This window comes from Meriones unguiculatus, chromosome 5, assembly GCF_030254825.1.
Source record: "Meriones unguiculatus strain TT.TT164.6M chromosome 5, Bangor_MerUng_6.1, whole genome shotgun sequence".
Taxonomy (NCBI): Eukaryota; Metazoa; Chordata; class Mammalia; order Rodentia; family Muridae; genus Meriones; species Meriones unguiculatus.
In genome coordinates, this window is record NC_083353.1 from 116721916 (window position 1) to 116743753 (window position 21838).

At 48.5% G+C, this 21838-nt stretch overlaps 1 protein-coding gene across 4 annotated transcripts in view; it reads right to left on the reverse strand.

The window, feature by feature from the left end:
• The window catches only part of Prmt8 (protein arginine methyltransferase 8), an 82626-nt gene that overhangs the window by 49137 nt on the left and 11651 nt on the right, over nucleotides 1-21838 (reverse strand). For 2 of the 4 annotated variants that reach the window (XM_060384249.1, XM_021637048.2), the window contains exon 2: nucleotides 20823-20879. The exons of 1 other annotated variant lie outside the window; for it this stretch is intronic. In XM_060384249.1, the coding sequence (XP_060240232.1) occupies nucleotides 20823-20879 (57 nt within the window). Of the gene's footprint in view, nucleotides 1-20808; nucleotides 20880-21838 lie in introns of all 4 variants that reach the window. One more of the 4 variants, XM_060384250.1, reaches the window with a different exon arrangement.

Below are 21838 nucleotides of genomic sequence, written 5' to 3' on the forward strand. Positions count from 1 at the left end.
GGCCCAAATTAGTCCTGCTTTGGAGCTTTCCCTTCTTCTTCCTTCCCTCTCCCACCAGCCCAGCACTGACTGGCAGTGGCTTCCTGACCACGTGACTGACAGCAGGCGACTGATGCTCCAAACAGACCCTGATTGACCTCAGCTCCAGCTCTTATAAACTGAGTCATCGAAACTGATATAGGCCTCAGTTTCCATATCTGTCAAATTAGGAAAACAGTATCTTCCTTTAGTGGGTCCAAAAGAAAACACTCAACCAAGGGAGATATGGACTCGTGGGGAAGGTAGAAGGCTCTCAAATAGCAGGGTTTTGGTTTGGCTTATTCATGAAGGGCTCACATGTTTAAAGCTTGCTCTGCATTGTCATGAGGTGGGAGGCAGGGGTAGAGTGGCCAGGTCACTGGGAACATGCCCATGAAAGTCATTAACCTCATTGTCTCATGGAGAGCTGATTAGTCCTCAAGAGGATCTTTATGAATAGCCTCTCTCTCTCTCTCTTTCTCTCTCTCTCTCTCTCTCTCTCTCTCTCTCTCTCTCTCTCTCTCTCTTCCTCTCCCTCCCTCCTTTTCTTTCCCTCTTTCTCTCTCTCTTTGTAACCAGGCTGGCCTCAAACTCAGAGATCTGTGTAGTGAGAATTTTCATTTCTTTAAAAACCCAGTTGTGTGAATATGTTTTTGTTTTAATCCCAGATGTGGGATATGGGGCTGCTTCAGATTGTCCACAGCTGCATGCTATGATTGTCTCATGCTCTAGGAGAGGCGTGGTTTCTGCCAACTGCAGATGGTTAACGTTTGAAATCCTGGGGCACTCTTGAGAGGGTATAAATGGGAGCGCCCCGAGAGGTCCAGTGTCGGCTGCTGCTCCACAGTTGCTGTAGTTGTGGTGTGTCAAGTGTTTGTGAGCAAAGAGATGAGAAGAAGAAATTGGATGACCTGAAAAGGAAGATTGGATTTGCCCCAAGAACTCAATGCCCCTAATCAGCAGGAAGTAGTCTAATAAGATAGATGCCCCCTTTCCCCTTCTAACCTTCTTCCTCTCTTACCTAGTGTTGGGGGTTGGAAGGGATAGGGGTGGAGTAGGGTGGAAAGCAAAGAATGCCTACAGTCTGCCTGCCTCTGCCTCCCAAATGCTCGGGTTAAAGGCCCTTGAACCTTCAGAACCATAAGCAAAAGAAATTTTTCTTTGTAAATTACCCAGCCTTGAGTGTTTTATTACAGTAGTGGAAAATGACTACTACATTAGTTATACAATGTCAGGCAATGTTACTAACCACTCCAGTCTGTGCCAAAATTCCCCACCACCAAAAGGAGAATAAAGTATCTGTGCCTCTTAAGGTTGCTCTGAAAATTAAACAAATTGATATTTTTAAAAAAATACATAGAAAAGGGCTGGACATGTAGTAAATGTTCATTAAGGCAAAGCAAATCTCATGGGCAGCGACAAGCTTAGGAAATGAAGCACCTGAGCATCTCTTACCCACAATATCTCACTAACTTACGATCAGACCTACTGTCCTCAAATATGGGTCTCTTGTGTTCTACTATGCCAGGGCTGTTCTCTCAGCTCCTGGATTCTGATTCTCATTTTACCTCAAAGGAGCCCCACATTGGCTTACCTCTTGCCTGGACACTGCCAACTACTGCTTCTCTGGGTCTCCATCCTGACAGCTAGCCCAGCCCTAAGCCCCCACTGCAGCTAACTTGGCCTTCATTCCTCAGGCTGAGGTGGGGCACAGGGAGTGAGGGGAAGATGGAGGCCAGAGGTCACCCAAATGATGCACAGTAATGCCAGAGGATTGCCTGTCTCTAGAATGTGTAGACCTCGATGCTGGGCCCAGAAAAGTCCTCAAAGCAAGGCACACATTAAAAACTATGGAGACCAACAGCCAAGTGGGTTTCTCCAAAGGCTGGTTTTCTTCAGCTGGGAATTGGGGCTCCAGGATGCACTCCTGACTCCTGGCTGTGAGACCTTGGGAAGTTATATGTCACCATGACTTCTCTGTTCTCCCCTTGATAAATACAGAGCCTAATGAAACCTTACTAGGAGCTGGCAAGATAGCTCAGTGAGTAAAGGGCCTTTAGGGCAAACGTGAGCTCAGTCCCTATTTTACATGACATTTTATGAATGTGAAAATGTAGGCATAATCCTAGCACCAGGAGGTGGAAACAAGAGAATTCCTGAGCCTACTGGCCAGACAGTGTAGCCTAATAGATGAGCCCCAGTACCCAGGGGGAAACCCTGCCTCAAAAGCAAGGCAGATGGCTCCTGAGAAATGACTCTGACCTCCAAACATATGTACACACATAAATACATAAAATGCATATACGAGAGCCTCTCTGAAAGAATAACCAAGGTACCAAAACCACTTTCTCTCAGCACTGGATGTCAGCATGGTGGATCCACAATAAGGGGCTCATTATTATTGCTAGTAGCATTACTAACAGCTGAAACACATACACGCAAGCGCGCACATCCCTGCACTGTCTTAATTTGCCCCTCCGTGAGCTGAATCAGCTTAGACTTACAGTCTAGGGGAAAGGTGGCCCCTGGGATAGAGCAGAAGGTGAAATACAAGCGACACTATCCCTCTCTCCCACCTCAGGCATAGCCTCAAAACTGCCCTGTGCCTGAGACTAGACAGGACTGAGCAGCGTGGAGCCAGGGGTGATGTCCCATTCTCCTGGTGCATCTGGGCCGCCACCTCTGGGAAACAGCAGACTTCCCAGTTTAGCAAGCCAGGCCTTTGGGTCAAGGAGAGGCCAGGCTGGCTGGCAAGCAGGGCTGCCTCATCAGAATGCGGCAGGTGTGCCCACCCTCTGCTTGGGATGTTGGTCACGGTCTCTGGGAGGCTAAAAATAGATGGTGTCAATGGTACACTCCCGTGCAGGCTGCAGTCACCTCCACAGCTAAAGACTGCTGTGCACACAGTTGACCCCAGTATTGACTCCATTTAAATACATTAAGGAGAGCGAAACTCTTAGCTGGTCCGGGCGCTTGCGTGTCAAGGTCATAGGGTTCCTAGTGCCCTTCAGCTACCATTCAATTCTGAGTCCAAGGACTTGCTTTCCTCAGAACTCCCAGGCTTTCTATCAACAGTCAACTTGTGAGGTAACTTCCACATGTCACACATTGCATGAGGCAATGGGATGGATGATTTGGCCAAGGACAAGGGAAGGGCGTTGAATTAAATAGCCACAAGTCATGAGGACAAAGGGGCTATCGTGGCTCGTGCTTAGTCCCAAAGGGCAATCATCAGCCCAGCTCAGCCTTCTGCAAAGGACCCTTGTACTCTGCCCCGAGACTGGCAACTATGCCCCTCTCATGGTGGCCTTGAGTTCACAAGCATTAAACTATGTGAGGGCTGCTTTGAATTCGAGAGACAGCTGCCGAACACCTGCTGCTGTGAGGCACTGTGTAGAAGAAACAGGCCTGAGGGGAGGAGTCCCCCAGAGATTCTGCTTTCTAGACTCTGAGACCTTTAGACACCTCAGCAGAAGCGTCAAGAAAGCACACTCTACAAAAAAAGGCCTAAACACAAAAGCGGTGAATTCCCTTCAACTGGGAGTCAAGAAATTCTAGCTGAGTGGGCCATGCCATGGTCAGGGAGCTTTGTTGACAGATTTTGAAAGGTCCAGGTGACAGGAGTGAATCTTAAGAGGAAGGGATGGTTTGAGCAGAAAGGATGGGGGGCGGGAAGGTAGTGAACTGCATGGGGGAGAGCATGCTAAGAGCCAAAAAGGTCATGATAGGGCTCGGAGGTTTGAATTAAACCCAGAAGACAATGGAGAGCTGCTTGCAGGGCCCCATGTTTGAGTACTGCTTTTGGAAGCTGAACAGAGAGTGCAAGAGGGGGGCAAGGAAGAAAAGGGTGTCCATGCAGGAATTTAGGAGGCTATTTTCAAAGTCCAGTCGAGAAATAATGAGTGTCTGAACCCCTGGGGTGTTGGAGGGGCTGCCTGCCAGCACAGTACAGAAATAGAACCTATAGGGGTTGGCAACCGGCAGAACATGGGGGAAGAGACAGAGCCAGAAGCCGAGATGCTGTCCACATTTCAAGCCTGGATGAGTAGGAAAATAGTGGTGACATTAACAGAAATAAGCAAGTCAGCAGGAAGAGCAGGCTGGGGTGGGGGAAATAATGAATCTCAATTTGGATATGTGGAGTTTGAAATGCCATTGAGCCATACAAGAAAAGATGTCAAGCAAGCGGATATGAAGGCAGTCCTAGTCAATAAACACCTTCTACAAGACTGAAAGGCACACCCTAACATATGCGGCGAGGAAAGGTTAATGTGTGCTTAGGGAGAGGGCTCTGGCAAGCAGTGAAAAACAGGTAAACATCCCCAACTTAATGGGGTAAAGAGGCTTCTCATCTGTTCATGTGCAAATAAAGACCAACAGCAAATTAACACACGGTGTAAATGTTGGGGGCCACCAGCGAACAGATAAATCCAAAGTAGAATAAAACCTTATCTTATCCCCCAAAATGATCAATCTCTGCATCTGCAAGATTTGAAGGGACAGGGGAGGGGACTGAAGGAAGGAGAAGAGGTACTTTTGTTCGTGTCTTGTGGAAATGTAATTAAGTCCAAGACTTTTTAGAAAGCAGTCTGGTAAAAATTCATTAAACGCATTAAAAAGCACAGATCTTTTAACCCACAATTGCTTTCTTGAAATTTGAGCATCAGGAGAGAGCCGTTTATCATACTAAGTATGTAGCTCTCTGAATTTCATGGTGACCAAAGCAGGAGTCAATACATGCTTCGCAAAACAGAATTGATTACAATTTATGGCAAGCATCTTTCCCTAGAATGCTGTGTAGCCCCTAAAAAAAAAAAAAAAAAAACACGGTAGGAAAAGTGTTTAAGACCACAAGCATGTGAGCACGATACATGGTTGGCTGAGGAGGAAACACAGGAGAACAGACTGTGTGGCTATATCTTAATTAAAACCTGTTCATGCTGGTGCATGGAGAGAAGACACTGAGGGAAGGCACCAGAACTGGCAGCAACTGTCACTGGGTACTGGGTCGTGAATAATTAATTCTTTCTGGTGCCGCTTTTGCAAATAGCAAAAAGCTAATGTTACAGATGACTATGAAGTGCAATTCCAGACTCATAGAGGAAAACCGAGGCTCGGGGTCTGTCTTTCAAGCCATTGGAAGGACTGGGTGAAGTAAGGGCTTACATGGGAGAGACCATAGGGAGGCCTAGGAGAAAAGACATAGTCACCACCATTTAAAGACCCGAGTGGGCTCTGGGGACCCAAGAAGACAAGCATGGAAACAGGGAGGCAATGGAGAGAGATGTGTCTTCAGTCTGCTCTTGTTCTGGAGACATGTGACCCAAGCAGTGACTTCAAGAAGGGGACTCTAAAGCAAAGCCTTCTTTCCTAGCCTGGCAGGACCTTCATCTACCCAGAATGATAATGAGTTCAGAGGGCAGCCTTGAGTCAACTCCAAAACTCAAGGAGCCCCTATCCAGCCAGCTGTCCCCAATATTGACCATATTTAAATACAGTTAAAAGAGAGACAACTCCTAGCTTGTTCGAGCATTACACCTAGTCAAGGCTCTGTTTCAGGAGGCTCCCTGAATCTCTTTCCCCAACAACCAAGTATTTGTCATGTGCGTGCCCCCAGTGTGCTCATGAGACAAAGGAATTCATGAGTCAGAGAGACAAAGAGGTGACTACTATGGGTCAGCCCTGGTTCTGAAGGCTGCCAGCCTCCTGCCGAGAAGACCTGCATTCGGCCTGTGGGGCAAGAGGTGCATCCTCTTCCAGGAGGCTGAGGGTGAGTGGGCATGGGGGGTGTAGCTTCACCTTCCACAGCTGCCTGCTGAGCTACAGGGCACGGTGTGTGTGCTTGGAAAGAAACGTGAGACAGAGGGGTCAATGGAGGAATGCAGACATCCGGTCTAGAAAGATGGTTCAGCCACAAATGAGAGCTTGCTCTGGGAGCTTGGTCAGGGAGCAGGCTCAGTTGCTTGCTCATGTGTCTCTGGAAACATGGAAGAAAACATGCCATTGATTGTGGTAGTTACTTCCGTAGGGTCAGAAGGCCTGACTCCTCCCTAGGAAGGAGGCTCAAAGAGGCTCCGGAGAATTCTCCTGACTATTTAGTAGAATACATAGCTGAGAAGTCAGGAGGAGGGTTTGTGGGTACGCTGGTGTGTGAACGCTAGCTAACCCCCAACTTCAGCACATTCGTCTCCCATCACTGTGGCCATTAAGCTCCGGTGTACCTCCTTACCCAAATCCCTTTCCCATACAGTACTCCAGTAGGGATGGAACCCAATCTATTCTCCAGTCCTGGCCCTGTCTGCTTGGAATGGCTCTCTTGCTCAGGGATAAAAACCTCTGCACAGTGGCTCTCATCTGGTCCTGCCTACGGCTGGGCCTCAGAACATACAAAGAGCCCTGAACTGCCTATTTCAGCTTCTTGCAAGATGCTCAGGATACCAGTATTTCCTGAGAGTCTCTCCACACAGCTTATGAGACTAATGTGCTAAAATCCATGCCCACTGTCTGCTAAGGCCAAGGAGAAAATAGCTTCTGGAGAAGAGGTTTTGAGCTGGTCCTTCAAGGGAGGGTAGTCTAGGATTCCCCATGTGGGATGGGGGCATTTTGACCTAATCCTATCTCCACCTAGAAAGGGAGGAAGGTGGCAGGCGTTTGGGGGAAGATGGTTAGCTCTGATTGAGGGCTCATTCTGCTAAGCACTTTGCAAACGTTGCTAGGTGGTGGTATAACAACTCAATAAGGTGCGGAAATACAAAGCCAAACCTAAATCTCTCAAGCTCTAGTTACTGGTGAGAGTCAGTAGACCAGTATCTGCAACGGCGCTAGAGTCCATGCTGTCATGGTGTCACAGAAAGCTTGGTTCAGCCGTGCCTAACCCAGCAGCCACCTAAGCCAAGGCAGGTTAGCCCAGGAAGGAAGACAGGACTAAGTGCAGAAACAAGATCAAAGGCAGTGATCAAAGGCAGCTCTGGGAACATGCTTCAGAAGAGCTAGGTAGACACTTCTCCACAGTTTCTGGGTTTAAAGAGAATCCATGGCAGTTTCAGGTTATAGATGGAGAAACTGAGGCCCACATAAGGACAGGAATCTGTCTAGGGTGACCTGGAACTGGAACTGTGAGAATCAGAAAAGGCATGGAGAGAGGACAAAGAAAAAACACATGATGGGAACAGGAAGAGGAAGGAGGCTGCAGGACAGAGGACTGTCTGTGTCTTCTGCATCTGGCGGTCAAAGCTGACCTGTGCCCTTTGGGCTATAAATGATTCCTCCTGGCACAGGCCAAGCTTTCAAACAGTCCCTGAAAACAGAGGCCCACTATAGGATCTGCCTCCTGCTCTATTCTACAAAGGCCAAGAGAGCTTCTAACGGCCTACATGGTGTGTGGTTGCCACCAAAGGAAGAGGTAGACTGTGGAAGACACGACCCTATAGGTCATCCAGTCTTCTCTCTCAGTTGTCTTTGCCTCACCCTCCTTGCCCACCCCCTCACTAGCCCTGCCACCGCAATCACCCCTAGATGTCCTTTGCACCCTTCTGCCATTCCATGCGCACTTCTGAGGCTGTGGTCTAAGCTGTGACCGACTTGTTGATAATGGCATAAACAGCTGTGCTGGCACCATTGCCATCGTTATAGGGGTACCAGAGTTCCACCTGGAGAGAGAACATTCTCACGGTGAGCTTCTGGACTGTTCCTGCTTCCTAAGATCATACCAGAAACGGGGAGCTTTCCAGACCACACAGAGGCGTCCAGAGTGCATTCCCCATGAGCTAGCCTGCATCCATGTTTCCTAACTGCTGGACTACAAGATAGAGCTCTTTAGGCTGGTAGAGAAACCTTGTGGTCTGTGAGCCTGGAGGGAGCAACGTTTCAGTAGGTTGGTTTCACTCGCTGCCAGAACCCCAGGAGTCAAGGGCGGTGGCTGGAGTGGCGACGTTCAGGGGCTACAAGCCTCTGAATATGGGTCCCATACCACCAGTAGAGGGGCTTATAAGAAGCACTTCCCCATATGATCCAGCATGTTATGGAACAGCGACCCTCAGAGAAAGGAAATAAAATCCATAGTCAAGCATAACAGCAGATAACCTAAGAAGAGCTCTTTGTGATGTTTGTAAGCCTTTAATTCGCTACAGTGAACTGTCAATCACTTAGAAAGAGGGTAGGATGTCCATGGGCACCGAGTGCTCTTTTCCCAAGAGGTGAGTCAGCCTGGTTCTGAGGGAGCCAACCTGGGCTGTGATTTAGATTAGTCTCTAGATACCAGCCCTATGGACTCTCACAGCAGGTCTCACTCCGGCCCCGATGCGTGGAAGCAGAACTCACTCATGGGGTGAGTCCTACAGTCTTCAAGCAGGCCATGCCCCCAGGTGATAACGCTCATGAATGCGGGCACTGACCGCGTAGAGTATGGCTACCTGCTTTCTCTGAGCTCCTGAGATCCTACTCAGCCCTCAACACCGAAGCTGTGCACTACCTGGGAGCTCCTGGAATTGACACAAGGCCAGAGCAGGCCACAGACCTCTGGGAGACAGACAGCTGAAGGTTCTAGAAAAGCACATTAGCTCTGCAGCAGGTGACTGGAGATTGGATGGGTTCCATCACATTTGGGCTGTGTGGCCCGGACTGACCCCTGACTGACTCACAGTCACTACGAGAAGCCCTTACAGTGCAACTGCAAGGCTGTGGTGCTGCTGTGCGCTGTCCCAGCGCTTCCTGTCAGCCCCTAGCTGTCTCTTTGTGGCATAACAGCAAGGCCTGCCTCAAATCAAAACCACACTGCTCCCACACAGCACTCCCTCTGTCTCCTGGATCAGGAACCGCTGGGAAAGCGTCGCCTGGATTTGTTGGGCCTGACCTATTTTTTTTTTAAATAAACTGGGGCTGTTTTCCATTCTTAGTCACTTTTCTCTCAAGCCTCCACCTATTAAACTCTCTTCTTATATCCTCAGATATTTGGGCTGCAAACGATGTCAGGTTAATTGGATGCTTGGTCCTGACTCTTCCTCTTCAATGGGCTCATAAAGTAGATTTCCCAGGCTAGCATCCCTTACTCCCCCCTCTCCCCTCCCAAGAGTAACAGGATCCTCCCTCTGCTGTGGCTGGAAGGAAACTGCTGCTCACCCGCCTTCTCCTCTGCCACTATGGGCAGATGGACACCTACAAGGACAGTCTCCTCTCACCCTTCTCCCTGACGGGGTTAGGGAGCCCCTTCACCTCCAGACTTCAGTCACACCATCCCTGTAAGGTCTACACTGGGCTCCTGACTCTGTTCCTCCCGGGCTGGGGTCTCAGCAAAGGGGTCTGTTCTGCGTCCTCTTTCTGTTCATGCAGACGCGACACTTTCATGTCACTATGCCAAAGCTGTTTCCAAGCCTTACCCTTCCCTTCCCCTTCTTTGTCATTATAATGCATTCTGCCTCTCCTCTGGGGCCACTAGGGTGACTAAAATACTCTGAATGTGCCAACAGTTAGAGGAAATTCTAGAGTGTGACATGGGAACATGGGATAGCCAGTTCTGGCCACCTGATTCCATACCATGGTGATATTTTTGGATGTTCCTTGGGCCCTTCAGAGGAACTAGGCACAATGTCTCTGGCTGCTTTTTGTGTGCTGTTGTGACAACTATTTCACACACACACACACACACACACACACACACACACACACACACACACTGTCTGCACTCTGAACATTCATTCCATTCCCCATCCTACTTCTCATCGCCCTCTGAACTTTATGAGTTCTGTGGGGCAGATCTCCATTGGAAACAGACCTTTCTGTCTCCCATTCCTGGAATATCTGCACTTCACCTGCTTCCATTCCGAAACCCCAAGGCACCCACTGGCCTAAAGTTACGACTGTGCCACGACTGTAGGTGTCACTTCTCCAAGAAGGAACCCCTTCAGACTTTCAGACTTATTTCATGTCTCTGGTTCCCTTGCCACACTGGACATGATGTGTTGGTGGTTCCTCCTTTCCACTAGTCAGTCAACATGGCTGTTCATCAGTGAGACCTCCAGACCCACCCCTTCTATTAACTGAGATCCATGAGCTCTGCCTGGTCCGAAGAGAGTGGAGGGGGCTTCCCCTTCCTCCTGTAACCAGACAGCAGCACACACTCCTTGAGAAGGTGGTGGGGTGGCTGGAAGAGAGACGAAACTGAGCATCACTGAAACGAGGCCAGCGATGCACTCGAATCCCTTCAGAGGATCCACGGCACTCAGGTGTTCTTACCACAAGTGTCCAGGGGAAGAAAATATCTCAAAGATACAGCTAGCTTTGACTAAGACTCCTAACTCCATCCGCGGAGACTGCAAGTGCCTTCAAGTGCAGACTCAAGTGCACCTGTTAGGCAGATTCCCAGCCATCTTTTCACACTCCAGTAGCACAGGCAGAGAGTCACTGCCTGCCGGTTCAGCCCGGGAACTGGCTCCTCACACCCCTCAGGCCCGACCATTTGGGTGTTACTCTGATAGCTTGGATTTTACTTTCTTTAGGTGCAGGGCTTTTGTTTTGATTTCTGGTTTATATTTAGAGACAAGATCTGAGTACGTGTCCCTGGCTGGCCTGAAACTCCTTATGTAGATCAAGCTGCCCTTACGCTTACAGAGATCTGCCTCCTGAGTGCTGGGGTTAAAGGTACGCCATGGCACCTGACCAATTAATTTTTACCACAGTTTAGTCTGTGTGTGTGTGTGTGTGTGTGTGTGTGTGTGTGTGTGTCTGTCTGTCTGTCTGTCTGCCTGCCTGTCTGCTGAGAAGCTGACAGTGAATAAGAAGAGACCAGAATTACTGAGGTAAAATCCAGGATTCTTTCCTCGGGTTTAGCACACAGACGTTATGTCCCAGAGCGGACCAAGGCTGCGTTTCACAGAGGTAGTTGAACTTGGTCATGTGCAAGAATCTCTGAAGTAGTAGTGATTTTGAAGGCATGAAAGGGTCTTGAGGAGCAGCTGAGGCTTGACACTGTGAGATGCCATTGACGAAAAAGCAGCCTCAGTATCAACTGAAGGCTTCCAGGATCGAAAGGGTCATGGAGATGCACTGTAGCAGGACTGGCATCCCTAAAGAGAGCCCAGTAGAAGCTAGTCCAAAGGAGCAGCTCAGCGGCAATGGAGAAGCAGCATTTTGAAGATGTCAGTACCATGAGGCCACCAACAAGGACAGCAGCAGGTGTAGAGAGGAGCCGTTCTAGGCCCATGAGATGAGCTGCATGTGCCATGGATGGCATAACTGGGGAAGAACCAACTAGGCCCTTTGGAGCCTGAAGGATTGTGAGTGGGTCGTAGAGGTAAGATACTGAGTTTTGCACAGTTAAACTTTGGTTTTGCTTTGATTTAATTGAGACTGTGCCCCGGTTATTCCCTCTTGGAGTAAGAACGTATATAACTTCTTTGATTTTTAGAGGAGTCAAGAGACTCAGAGTTTTAGAGAGACTTTGAATTTTTAAAGAGTCTTTGGAGTTTGGAGGGAAACTTTGGATATTTTGGAGACTTTGGTTTTTTAGAGAGGCTTTGAACTTTAAAAGGGACTTTGGATGTTTTAAATCAACTTTAGACTTTTAAGGGTTGAAATTTTAAAGACTTTGGAACTTTTGGAACTCAGGATATTTTATATTCTGATAGTGGTGTTAATATGAGACCTTGATGACAAACAAGAAAACAAAGGTTACAGCTAAATAGCGATGTGCTTGTGCGTCAAGTTGACAAGGGGTCCATTGTCCTCATTGGGTTTGTTTGTTTGTCAGCCCGACAGAGTGGTAATTACCTGAGAAGCGAGAAAATGCTTCCACAAAATTGGCCTAGGCAAGCCGCTGGGCTACATTTTCTTGATTAGTGATTGATATAGGAAGGCCCATATGTATATGTATACACACTCACGCGCACACACACACACACACACACACAGACTTGTACTCTGTGGAAATCAGTAAGAAGTTTTTTTTTGTTTGTTTTTTTTGTTTGTTTGTTTTTTTTTCCTGTGGCTTCTGCTTCCATTCCTGCTCTCAGGTTCCTGCCTTGAGTTCCTATCCTGACTTCCCTCAGTGATGGGAAGGGGCAGCTCAGACCTGAGACCTGTAAACTAAAATAAACTTTCTTCCCTAAGTTGCTTTTGGTCATTGATATTTTATCACAGCAATAGAAACCCTAAGACAACAGTGAACCCTAAAATGACATGTTATAAAAGTAAATAGTTATATTAGGTAGATAAACAGTCTCCCCAAAAGACAGAAAGGGGAGAATTGGGGTAGCAAAGAAGCAAACAGCAAGGTAATAACTTAAACCTAATTACATCAACAATTACATTAAACATAAATGGTTGAAACAGCTCTATTAAAAGGCAGAGGTTAGCATAATGGATTTTTAAAAACAACCAAATGCTTCCCTGTTTGAAGTGCATTCTAATGTAAGAATATGTTAAAAGTGACGGGATGAAGAAGTTATGCCATGCTGATGCCAACGAGAGGAAAGCTTAGCAGCCATGCTAATAGCAACACGTACTTCAGACCAAACAGCATCATGAAGAAATAAAACCATTTCATAGTGAACACTTTATCAAGAGGACAAAGCAGTTCTACATACTTATCTATCTAAAAAATGTTGCAAAAGACATAAAAAAAAAAAACCTGTCATAATCATTTAGATGAATGTGAATCGAAATGCAGCAGGGGCTGGGAGTGTATTTCAGGGGTCCAGAACTCAAACAGTGTGAGCAGGGTCCTGGGGTTCACCCCCAGCACTAGCAAAATAAACAGCAGTGAGTTACCCTCTCGCACTGGAGACAGCAGGCAGCAAGGAGCCTGGAAAGAAAACCTTGTGTGCTGCGGGTGAGGAAGGAAGATGGTGTTGCTACCATGGAGAACAGTGTAGTGGGTCCTCAAAAAATTAAAAATAGAAGTATGTATAATGCAGTGATTCACGTCTGGGCGTGCACTCAAAAGAACTGAAAGCTGGTTCTGAATGAGGCATCTATGCGTCCATGTTCGTTTTAGCATCATTCACAATGCCTAAAATGTAAAAACCAACTAAGGGCCTGCTCATGCGCACGCGCGCGCGCACACACACACACACACACACACACACACACACACACACAGTGGAATATTATTCAGCTTTTAAAAGGAAGGGAGTCCTGTCCAGGAAATCCTGTGTGGCTCAGTAGCAGAGGGCTTACCTGGTATGGAACATGCCCTGAGTTCAACCTCCAGCACCATTAAAGGCAAAACCAGGGTAATCAGAAAGGAAACCTCAATGCATGCCACAACACAGAGGAATTTTGAGCACACTGTGGTCTGCCAACGGTCACAAATGCCAGGCACTGTACCAGGCCACCAGTCTGGGTAATTGGAGTAATCAATATTATAAAGACAGACAGGAAGACAGAGGCTGCCAGGGGCTGGGCAGAAGCGAGAGATGTGTGGTGTCAGGGGGATGATGCTACTGTTTTGCAAGATGAAGAAGGTTCTAGGGAGAGATGTCAGTGATGAGTGAGATGTGAATCGAAGATGTAAAGCAAGATGAGTGAGCTTGGTGCTGGGGTGCCCCACAAGTGATAAAGATGGTGAATGCAGTGGCCTTGGGTACTTCACCAAAACAGAAAAAATGTAGAGACAAAGTCTGATGGAACAGCAAGGAAAAGTAGAGCAATCCCATTACCATGGTGGCTTAAAGACACTTAAATATGCCAGTCTTGGACAAGTGCCTATGAGCTAGCATCACCCTTTCTATCACTCCCAAGCTCCTCAATTTAAGCTCTTCTTAATAAACACCTCAGTATGACCTCACTCATCAGGCCTCTTTTCTGAACAGAGTGGGGAAAAAGACCAATTTCAAAGACCATTTTCTCAAGGTAATGGCTCAGCCCCTGAAGGGTGGGGAAGTCATAGGAAGTGAAATAAAGCCAGCGTTGAAAAGACTTAGGTAGATCAGAAGCCTGTGACAAGCCTTGGAGTGCTGAAACCCTAACTGCCTACCCAAACTCCTGTATCCTCTACAAAAACCTTAGGTGCTCCCTCCTCTTCAGCCCTCCGGGGCTTTTGGCCTTTGTTACCCTGGCCTGCCTGCTCAGTCTCACACACGACAGACTTGTCCTCCCCCAAGGGCTGAGCACCAGCTACTGTTCACCCACTGAACGGTTCACCTCGCATTCCACTTGGGTGCCTGTTCAGATGCCACCTCTGTAAACACTGTCTCCACACCGCCCTGTCTGCAAACACGGCCACCTCCAACTCTGCCGCTTCCCAGCTCTGTTCTGTTTTCCTCAAAACTCCTTTTGGTTCCTGACACTGTTTCATGCACTTGTTTGTTGTCTGTCTCCCCCGTAAAATGAAAGTTCTGTGCTGCCAGTACCAGGCTCTTGTACCTTCACACCGGTGCTGAGCGCTGTGCCTTGTACTGAGTGGGTGTTTGATAAATCCCTGGGAGATTCATGGATGGATGAGGGGATCCCTTCACCGACTGCCAAGGAAGATGGTGCAGAGGAGCTGGAAGAGAATCCTAGAGACATGTTCTCGGCATCGATAGTGGGGAAAAGGAGTCTCTTCCATGCCCAAGCTAGACTAAGCCCTGCCTCAACACAGCCGCCCAAGTTAGGCTGACCCTCCTCCCAGCAGAGCCACACCCATGAGGCCAGAGACGAAGCTAAACCCATGAAAAATCCGCAGGCAAAGCTTAAGTTCATTAGTAAAGATTGTAAGCTGACTCCCACCTGCTCCCCAACTTCTTTTGCAGGCTTACTCTTTTCCCAGGGGCATGCCTTTAGCTTTCTTCTTCTCAGACACAGGTCTCAGGAAACGAAGTCTGACTTTAAAGTTTCTGAGTCTTTTTTTTTTTCCTCCTAAGTTTTTGAGATAGAGTGTCTTGGAGTCCAGGCTGGTTTTGAACTTACCAGGTAGCCAAAGCTAGCCTTGAAGTCTTGATTCTCCTACCTCTGTCTCATGATGGCTAGGATTAAACGCATACATCACCAGGCTAGGCTCAGTTCTGAGTCTGATGTTTCTCCCCTCTCAGCTCTCTTCCTATGCTTTTCGAAATTCCCCTGAGACGGATGATCTCCTTACCAAGCCCTCTACCCTCTCCTAAAAGCATATGCTTTCCAAAGACAAGAACTACCAGATGTGGTAGCACACATCTATAATCCCAGCACTTGGAAGACGGAGGCAGGAGAGTTGTCCTGAGTTTAAAGCCAGCCTGGGTTGCAGAGTAAGTTGCAGGTTAGCCTGGACTATAGAATGAGCCTATCTCAAACACACAAGCATGCATGTGCATTACACACACACACACACACACACACACACACACACACACAGGTTAGCCTGGACTATAGAATGAGCCTATCTCAAACACACAAGCATGCATGTGCATTACACACACACACACACACACACTTGGGGAGGTAGGACCTTGTCTTCCTTTTGATTGCATCCTCTCATCTTCGTAAGTGGCATGGGACTAGCAGCCGAAAATTCCATTTGTTGAGTACACAAATGGGTGAGTGGACAAATAGCCCTGAGGAAGTGGCTAAGACTCTGAGGTTTAAGTGCTTTCCCCCTGAATCCCTCTTCTTTATAATCTACCACCCCTCTGTCCCTCATTCCCTGGGCATTGTCCCAGAGAGCAGGAGCTGAGATACTGCTCTTTGCTCTCTTTGGGCTTAATGTTAGCTTGGGAGCTGGAGCTGCTTTTCGGGTTTCGTAGAAGAGGCAAGCATTTAGCCACCCTCAACAACTGTCACCACTACAACCCGAACGTCAGCCCACCCTTCTTTGAGCAGCCCCTGTGCTAAAGGCTTTGTCAATGTTTCTTTCTTTGGTTCTCACATAAAATTTTTTTTGAAGAAGAGGCAAGATGGGATCCAGAGAAAAGAACTAGCTAACTCATAGAGTTAAAAGATAGGAGCACTCAGACTCCATCTTTAAGAAACCACCCTCCCGTATTTTGACTGAGACATGGGAGTCAGGGCTGTTCAAAGGTCATAGGCATAAGTGGCCAATGATGACAGCCTCCTGCCTGGAGCACTTCCCATCAAGGCTCCCTTTAGACCCTTACAGTAGTGTTTGGGGCTCTTCATTAAGTACCTCCCTGCTCTCCTAATTGGACACAAACTTTTGACCCTGTGCATGAATCACAGCATCCATGATAACGAGAAAACCTTCGTTAGTTGGACTCATAAAAGATCTTAAAGAAAGCTTCTACTTGGGCTGTTCTAGGGTCTTAGTGGCACAGAGATTTTCAGCCTCAAGACCATATTGGGCCAGGGTCTCATTTCTAGTCTCAGCTTGGCCCCTGACTCCGTTAGTGTCCTTGAATCTACCTTCTTTCTCACTGGGCTTGGCTTCCTAGCTATTGAAATAGGAGGGACAAGGTCAGCTACTGTTATGCATAAAGATCAAACAAAGCATTTCCAAGGGTGACATGAATGCAGGAGAGGCAGAGGTGATGCCATCCACTTTTGGCAAGTAGGGTGACTGGCAAGATGGGCCCTTCGTCTATGAGGTGGGCAATGACCTTTTATCTTCTGATCACACACCAGTTGATTTTTAAATGGTAGCCTTCATGAGACCAAATGAAACATGTGTGGGTAGGCTTGACCCATGCCTCCCCATTATCTAGCACCATTGCCTTCATAATTAAGGAGAAAGCCAGTGAGAGACACATCTAGAGGCAAAAAGGCACACAGTTCTAAAAAGCCAACCACAGGAACAGCCCAGGCTCCTGGATAAACCCAAGCTTCAAGAAACTGCCAAGGCCAAAAAGCTGGACCTTTAGGACAGCTTGTTCCCTTCAGTAGGCTAGAAAATGCTATAGGCCCTGATCAATGGGCTAGGAGCCAGTGGCTTCCTGTGAAGTCTAATGATAGTTGCTGATAGACAGCAGTTCAGTGTCCTAGGCTGCAAGTGGCCATAAGAACCACTTTCAGAGAGTACTGACCCCACCTCTAGAGCTTTTGAACCCAATAGGTCTGCTCTGGGGAAGCTTACGATTCTACAAGCTCCAGAAGTGCTGCTGTGACTGATATGGGGGATGCCAGGGCAACCAGGGGTTACGTGGGTTCTAGAAGGTGACTGGTTCTCTTGAAACCAACCATGTGACTGCCAGACCTTGAGAAATTGCCTGAACCTGTATGGGTCACAGCTTCATCCTCTTCTGTAAACTGGGACTGAGATGCATAGCCGCTCGGGATTATTTAATAAAGATTTAATCTGGATGAGCCCCACAAGCGCTTTGAAAGGTGACTGCTCCCAGCACACAGTGTCCTAACATGGCTTAGTGAAAGCCACAGCTGTAGGAGATCCACAGTGACCCCTGGGTCTCAGGTGAGAAGAGAGAAGTTGCCCACATACCTTGTGGAGAGAGGTAGGTGGCAACTTCAGTTTGTAAAAGGAGCCTTGGTCTGCAGGGACCCCACAGAGAAGGAACAGAGGGATGCATGGTTGACTGTACTCTCCTCCCTCACTGATGCTCTCCCTTCCCCAATGCTCTCCCTTCCCCAGGCCAGACTTAGGCTGTCAGGGGCCAGCTCTCCACAGGAAGTTTCACAGAATGTCTTGGGACAGATGGAGGGTAACTGGAGAGCAGGCTTAAGATTCCCAACCTGCTTCATTTCTTTCAGTGAAAAAAAAAATACATAGTCAGAGAGTTGCCAATGGCCTGGCCAGCAAACTGCCCCCATTCTGCAGCAGCAACAGCCAGTGCCAGGCTGTTCCCTGGCATTCCTGGCACCTCTGGCAAGATGAGCCAAGAAGGTCCTGGGCCATAGCCAGCTCCAACGCTAAGCCAACCAGCTGCCAGCCCCTTTGTTCCTCAGGAAGGGACAAGCCACCTCCTTGCATGGAGCAATAAGGCAGGGTGAGTCCAGGAGAGCCTGGAAGATGAACACAGCTCCTGACACAAGGCCCCAAAGCCAACTATCCAACTCAGACGGGACAATTTGTCATCGAGGGGCAGTCACGTCCACCTGCCCCTTCTCCGTCCAGACCTTCTTTGTCCTCTGGACAGAAGCTGGAGAAAGACCCCAAGATCCACTAAGTCACTTTAGGCTCCTTAGAGAAAAGCACTAGAGCAACACGCTACAGTGCGGTATTCGTTATCTGACACTGGACGGAGTAAAAGCCTTTTGAAAGCTATACGATGGGACACGGGTCTACGGGAGCCAGGAACAGGACTAAACTCACCGCCATTATTGAGCATATTCCCAAAGCTGCTGCCATTTGATGCGCTCTTTCTTCAGACTCCAGCTCCCTTTGTCAGAGTGCTTGAAAGGGACTGACAAGGGGGGAAATGGCATGCAAGAAGCCCAGAGCTGGATTTCCAAAGATATCTGGGGAAAACGAAGTACAGGCGATGTGGTAGACTGTACCAAGAAGAGATGGCTGCTCTACGGGGGTTTTAGTTGGAGTCACCGAAAACTGTATTTGGAAGAAGAGATTGATAAATGGGAACTACAAAAAGGACCTCCAGAAACCATGGCACCCATCCTTTGCTCCTGGGTGAGATGATAAACACGCCTATGGGGTGGAAAGTTTCTTCACCTGCCGAAATGTAAGGGAACTTAGCCAGTACAGAGAACACATGCTCTGCTGGGCACTGAGGTAGCACCAGAGCTGTGATGGCCACCATGACCCCTGGCTTCACGGCACCTGGAGGACAAACAGTCTCAGCAAAGGCCTGCCCGACAGCACAGCAGTTGCTGAGTGAGACCCTAACTCCAATTTTTGAATCCCGGGAACTTCATCCTAAATTTATTTAATTCCCACGGAGGCTTAAGGAGCTGGAGCACACTGATCTCCCATGAGGGCACCCTTTCAAACCGTTCTGACACCATTGTCCCCGGCTACTAAAGGGTCCCCTCCACAGAGCAGGATGGATAGGAATCTCCTTGCCTGCTTTATACGGAAAAGCCACCACAGTCCCCGGCCGCTAGCCTCCAACAACAAAATCCACGCCGCCAGACCACAGCTTCTGCATCTAAGTTGGTTGGTTCTCTTCTTTGACTACAATATCTGGTATCATACGGGGACTCTAGAAACTGGAATGAATGAACAAGGGAAGGGGAGGCAATCCACTCTTGTGGCTGTCAGGGCAGGTCCCCACTGGCCTCACCAGATCACGTGGCTTACTTTGTGGCAGTGTGCAGGCTCAGCAGAGCCTACGAGTCAAGCCACCAGTGGCCTGCGGCAAGAATCAGTGTTCTGCAGTGCTATCTGCCCACGCAGTTTGGGTCTCTTTACATTGGAGAGTAGCAAGTATCTATTTTTAACTGTGCAGATAAAAGAGTGAAAGGCAACGCTGAAGCAGGAGCAGGTGTGCCTCAAAGGAGCATGGACCAAAGCAGAAGCAGAAGTCCGATGGCTTCTGGATGGACTGTACCCTATAGGCTCACATGTTTGAACACTTGATCCCCAGCTGGTCATGCTGTTTTGAGAGGCCCTGTTTCATAGAAGTGGGTTGCCGCTGGTATCCCTTGGAGGCAATATTTGACTTTTACTTCCGAGTTAGTTCCCTCTGCTCCCTGACCCAGCCCTCATGTGAATACCTTTCCTATAAGCTCCCACGAGCACAGGACTATTCTACCATGCCTTCCTCACCACTGTGGACAGCAACTCCGGCAAGTATGAGCCAAGACAAACCGTTGTTTCCCCCCCAACTGTCTGTGTCAGAATGACGAGGAACGTGAGTAGGGCAGGCTGTCACATCCAATTCCCTGTGCAGAGGCGCTGTAGTTAGAAGTCAGAGCCACAGGGCAGTTCAGATCCCCTGACTGGGGACATCCAATCTCAGAGCAGCCAGGGTGACAGGTCAAGTTGGGGAAACATGCTGGTGGAGCCCCTTGCCTCCAGCCAGCTTTTTCCACGGCCTCTCTGGTTTTCTCTACTGTTTCTTTTTGTGGCCAAAGGGTAAGGGGGTCTCAGTCCCCACAGACAAAGCCCTGGCTCCCTAGATCTTGCTGAGTCTTGTGTCTTGACCGTTCTCCTTATCACAGTAGGCCTGGAACATGGAAGACAGACCTGGGGCAGCAAGGTGACAAGAACCTAAGATGCCTAAATGGGGCTGGGGAAGTGACCACATGGGTAAAAGCACGTCCTATGCAAGCGTTGAGGACCTGAGTTCAAATCCCTAGCACCCATCCATGTAAGACGTCAAGCATGGCTGCATGACTGTGCATGTCTCTAACCCCAACACTGGAAGGGGTAGAAAGGGATCCTGAGAACTTGATGGTGAGCTGCCTTAGCTAGTGAGCCTCCAGGCAGTAAGAGGCCTTGCTTCAAGGGAAGAAGGCAGAAAGGGACAGTGGGAGACACCCAATGACCTGTCTTGCTCTGGCCTCTGCATGTTCAGACACCCGCACATTCACATGCATACACCAAACATACCTATGAAACACACACACAAACATGCATATACAAACATGCATGTACACACACATGTGCCCATACATATGAAAGACTTGAGTAGAGTCCTCAGGCCTTGTTGAGAAGGAAAAGGAAGGAGAAGATTCTAGGTTGGTTGCTTTGGTGACTTAACACCCAGTGAGATGAGGATGCACAGAGCAGAAGAAAGTGTGAGTTAGAGGGAAGGGAGGAACACCAGACATAGGCACATGAGGCGTTTGGGGTTCCAATGAGACATCTACATGAAAAGGTCCTGTAGGCGGTCAGGCATGCGGGGTGAACTCAGAGGAGAAAGCTCAGTGGCAGCTCTGAGCTGGAGAAGCAGCCGCAGACGAACCAGGAAGGACGCTCTAGCAGTCAGCACCACAATATCATCACAGAACACCCGAGGCAGGGCTACTTACAAAAAGGGACTTACACAGCTCACGGTTTCAAGCTTCAGAGTTTGAGGCTGGCTGCTGCACTGGCTTGGCCTCTGGCGAGGGAAGACAGGTGGAAAGATATTATGGCAGTCGTACACATAGAAGTGAACCAACCATCTCATCTCAAATCAGAAACAGAATGGGAGCACAGGCCCATCTTCTGTGCTGAGAGGACATCCCCTGAGATCAGGTACCTTCCACTCTGCCCCACCTCTTTGTTTCTGTCACTGTTACATGGTACTGCTACTTTTGTTTCTTTTATTGTTCATGAGGACAATGTCTTTCCCAGCTGTCATGTGATTTGATTGCCTTTACTCCGCACCCTCTCCTCTCAAAGGGCCACCTTACATACCCACCATTCTGAGCACAAAGCTTCCAAATGCATGAACCTCTGCACACTGACCACATACAAACCAAGGAGAAGCCAGGAGCAAGGATGACATCACCGGGAGAAAGTGTGGGCCTGAGAGGAGGTAGCCCAGATCCCAGCCCTCACAAAGACCATTGCGCCTAACACACGGTGTAGATATGAGGCTGCAAAGCCTTTCTAACCCCAAACTCGGCTCTTTCCATGAGAGGCTCTGCCTCCGCTGTTCCCACAGCTGCCTGTGACAGTTCATCTTGACTATCAACTTGAGCAGAATCTAGAACTACCTAAGACATCGCCTGGAGGGTCTTGAGGGAGTTTCCAGATTTTTTTTTAAGTACAGGAGGCACCATCCCAGGGGCTCTCTTTTTCCTGATTGTAGATAGTGTGACCAGCTGCCTCTTTTCCCTGCCCCTTCCCTGCTCCTCCAATCCTGCCCCCCTCCCCCATGAGGCAGTACCCTCAAACCGTGTGCCAAAACAAACTTTTTTTTCCCCTTAAATCATTTTTGTTGGGTATTTCATCACAGCAATGGGAAAGATAACTAATATGCCAGCATGATACATGCTGCCTCATGCTGAGACACTGCCTCTATCTCCAAAGCTCCAGCCAGCAATTAAAACTGCCCTCATGCAGCATGTGAGA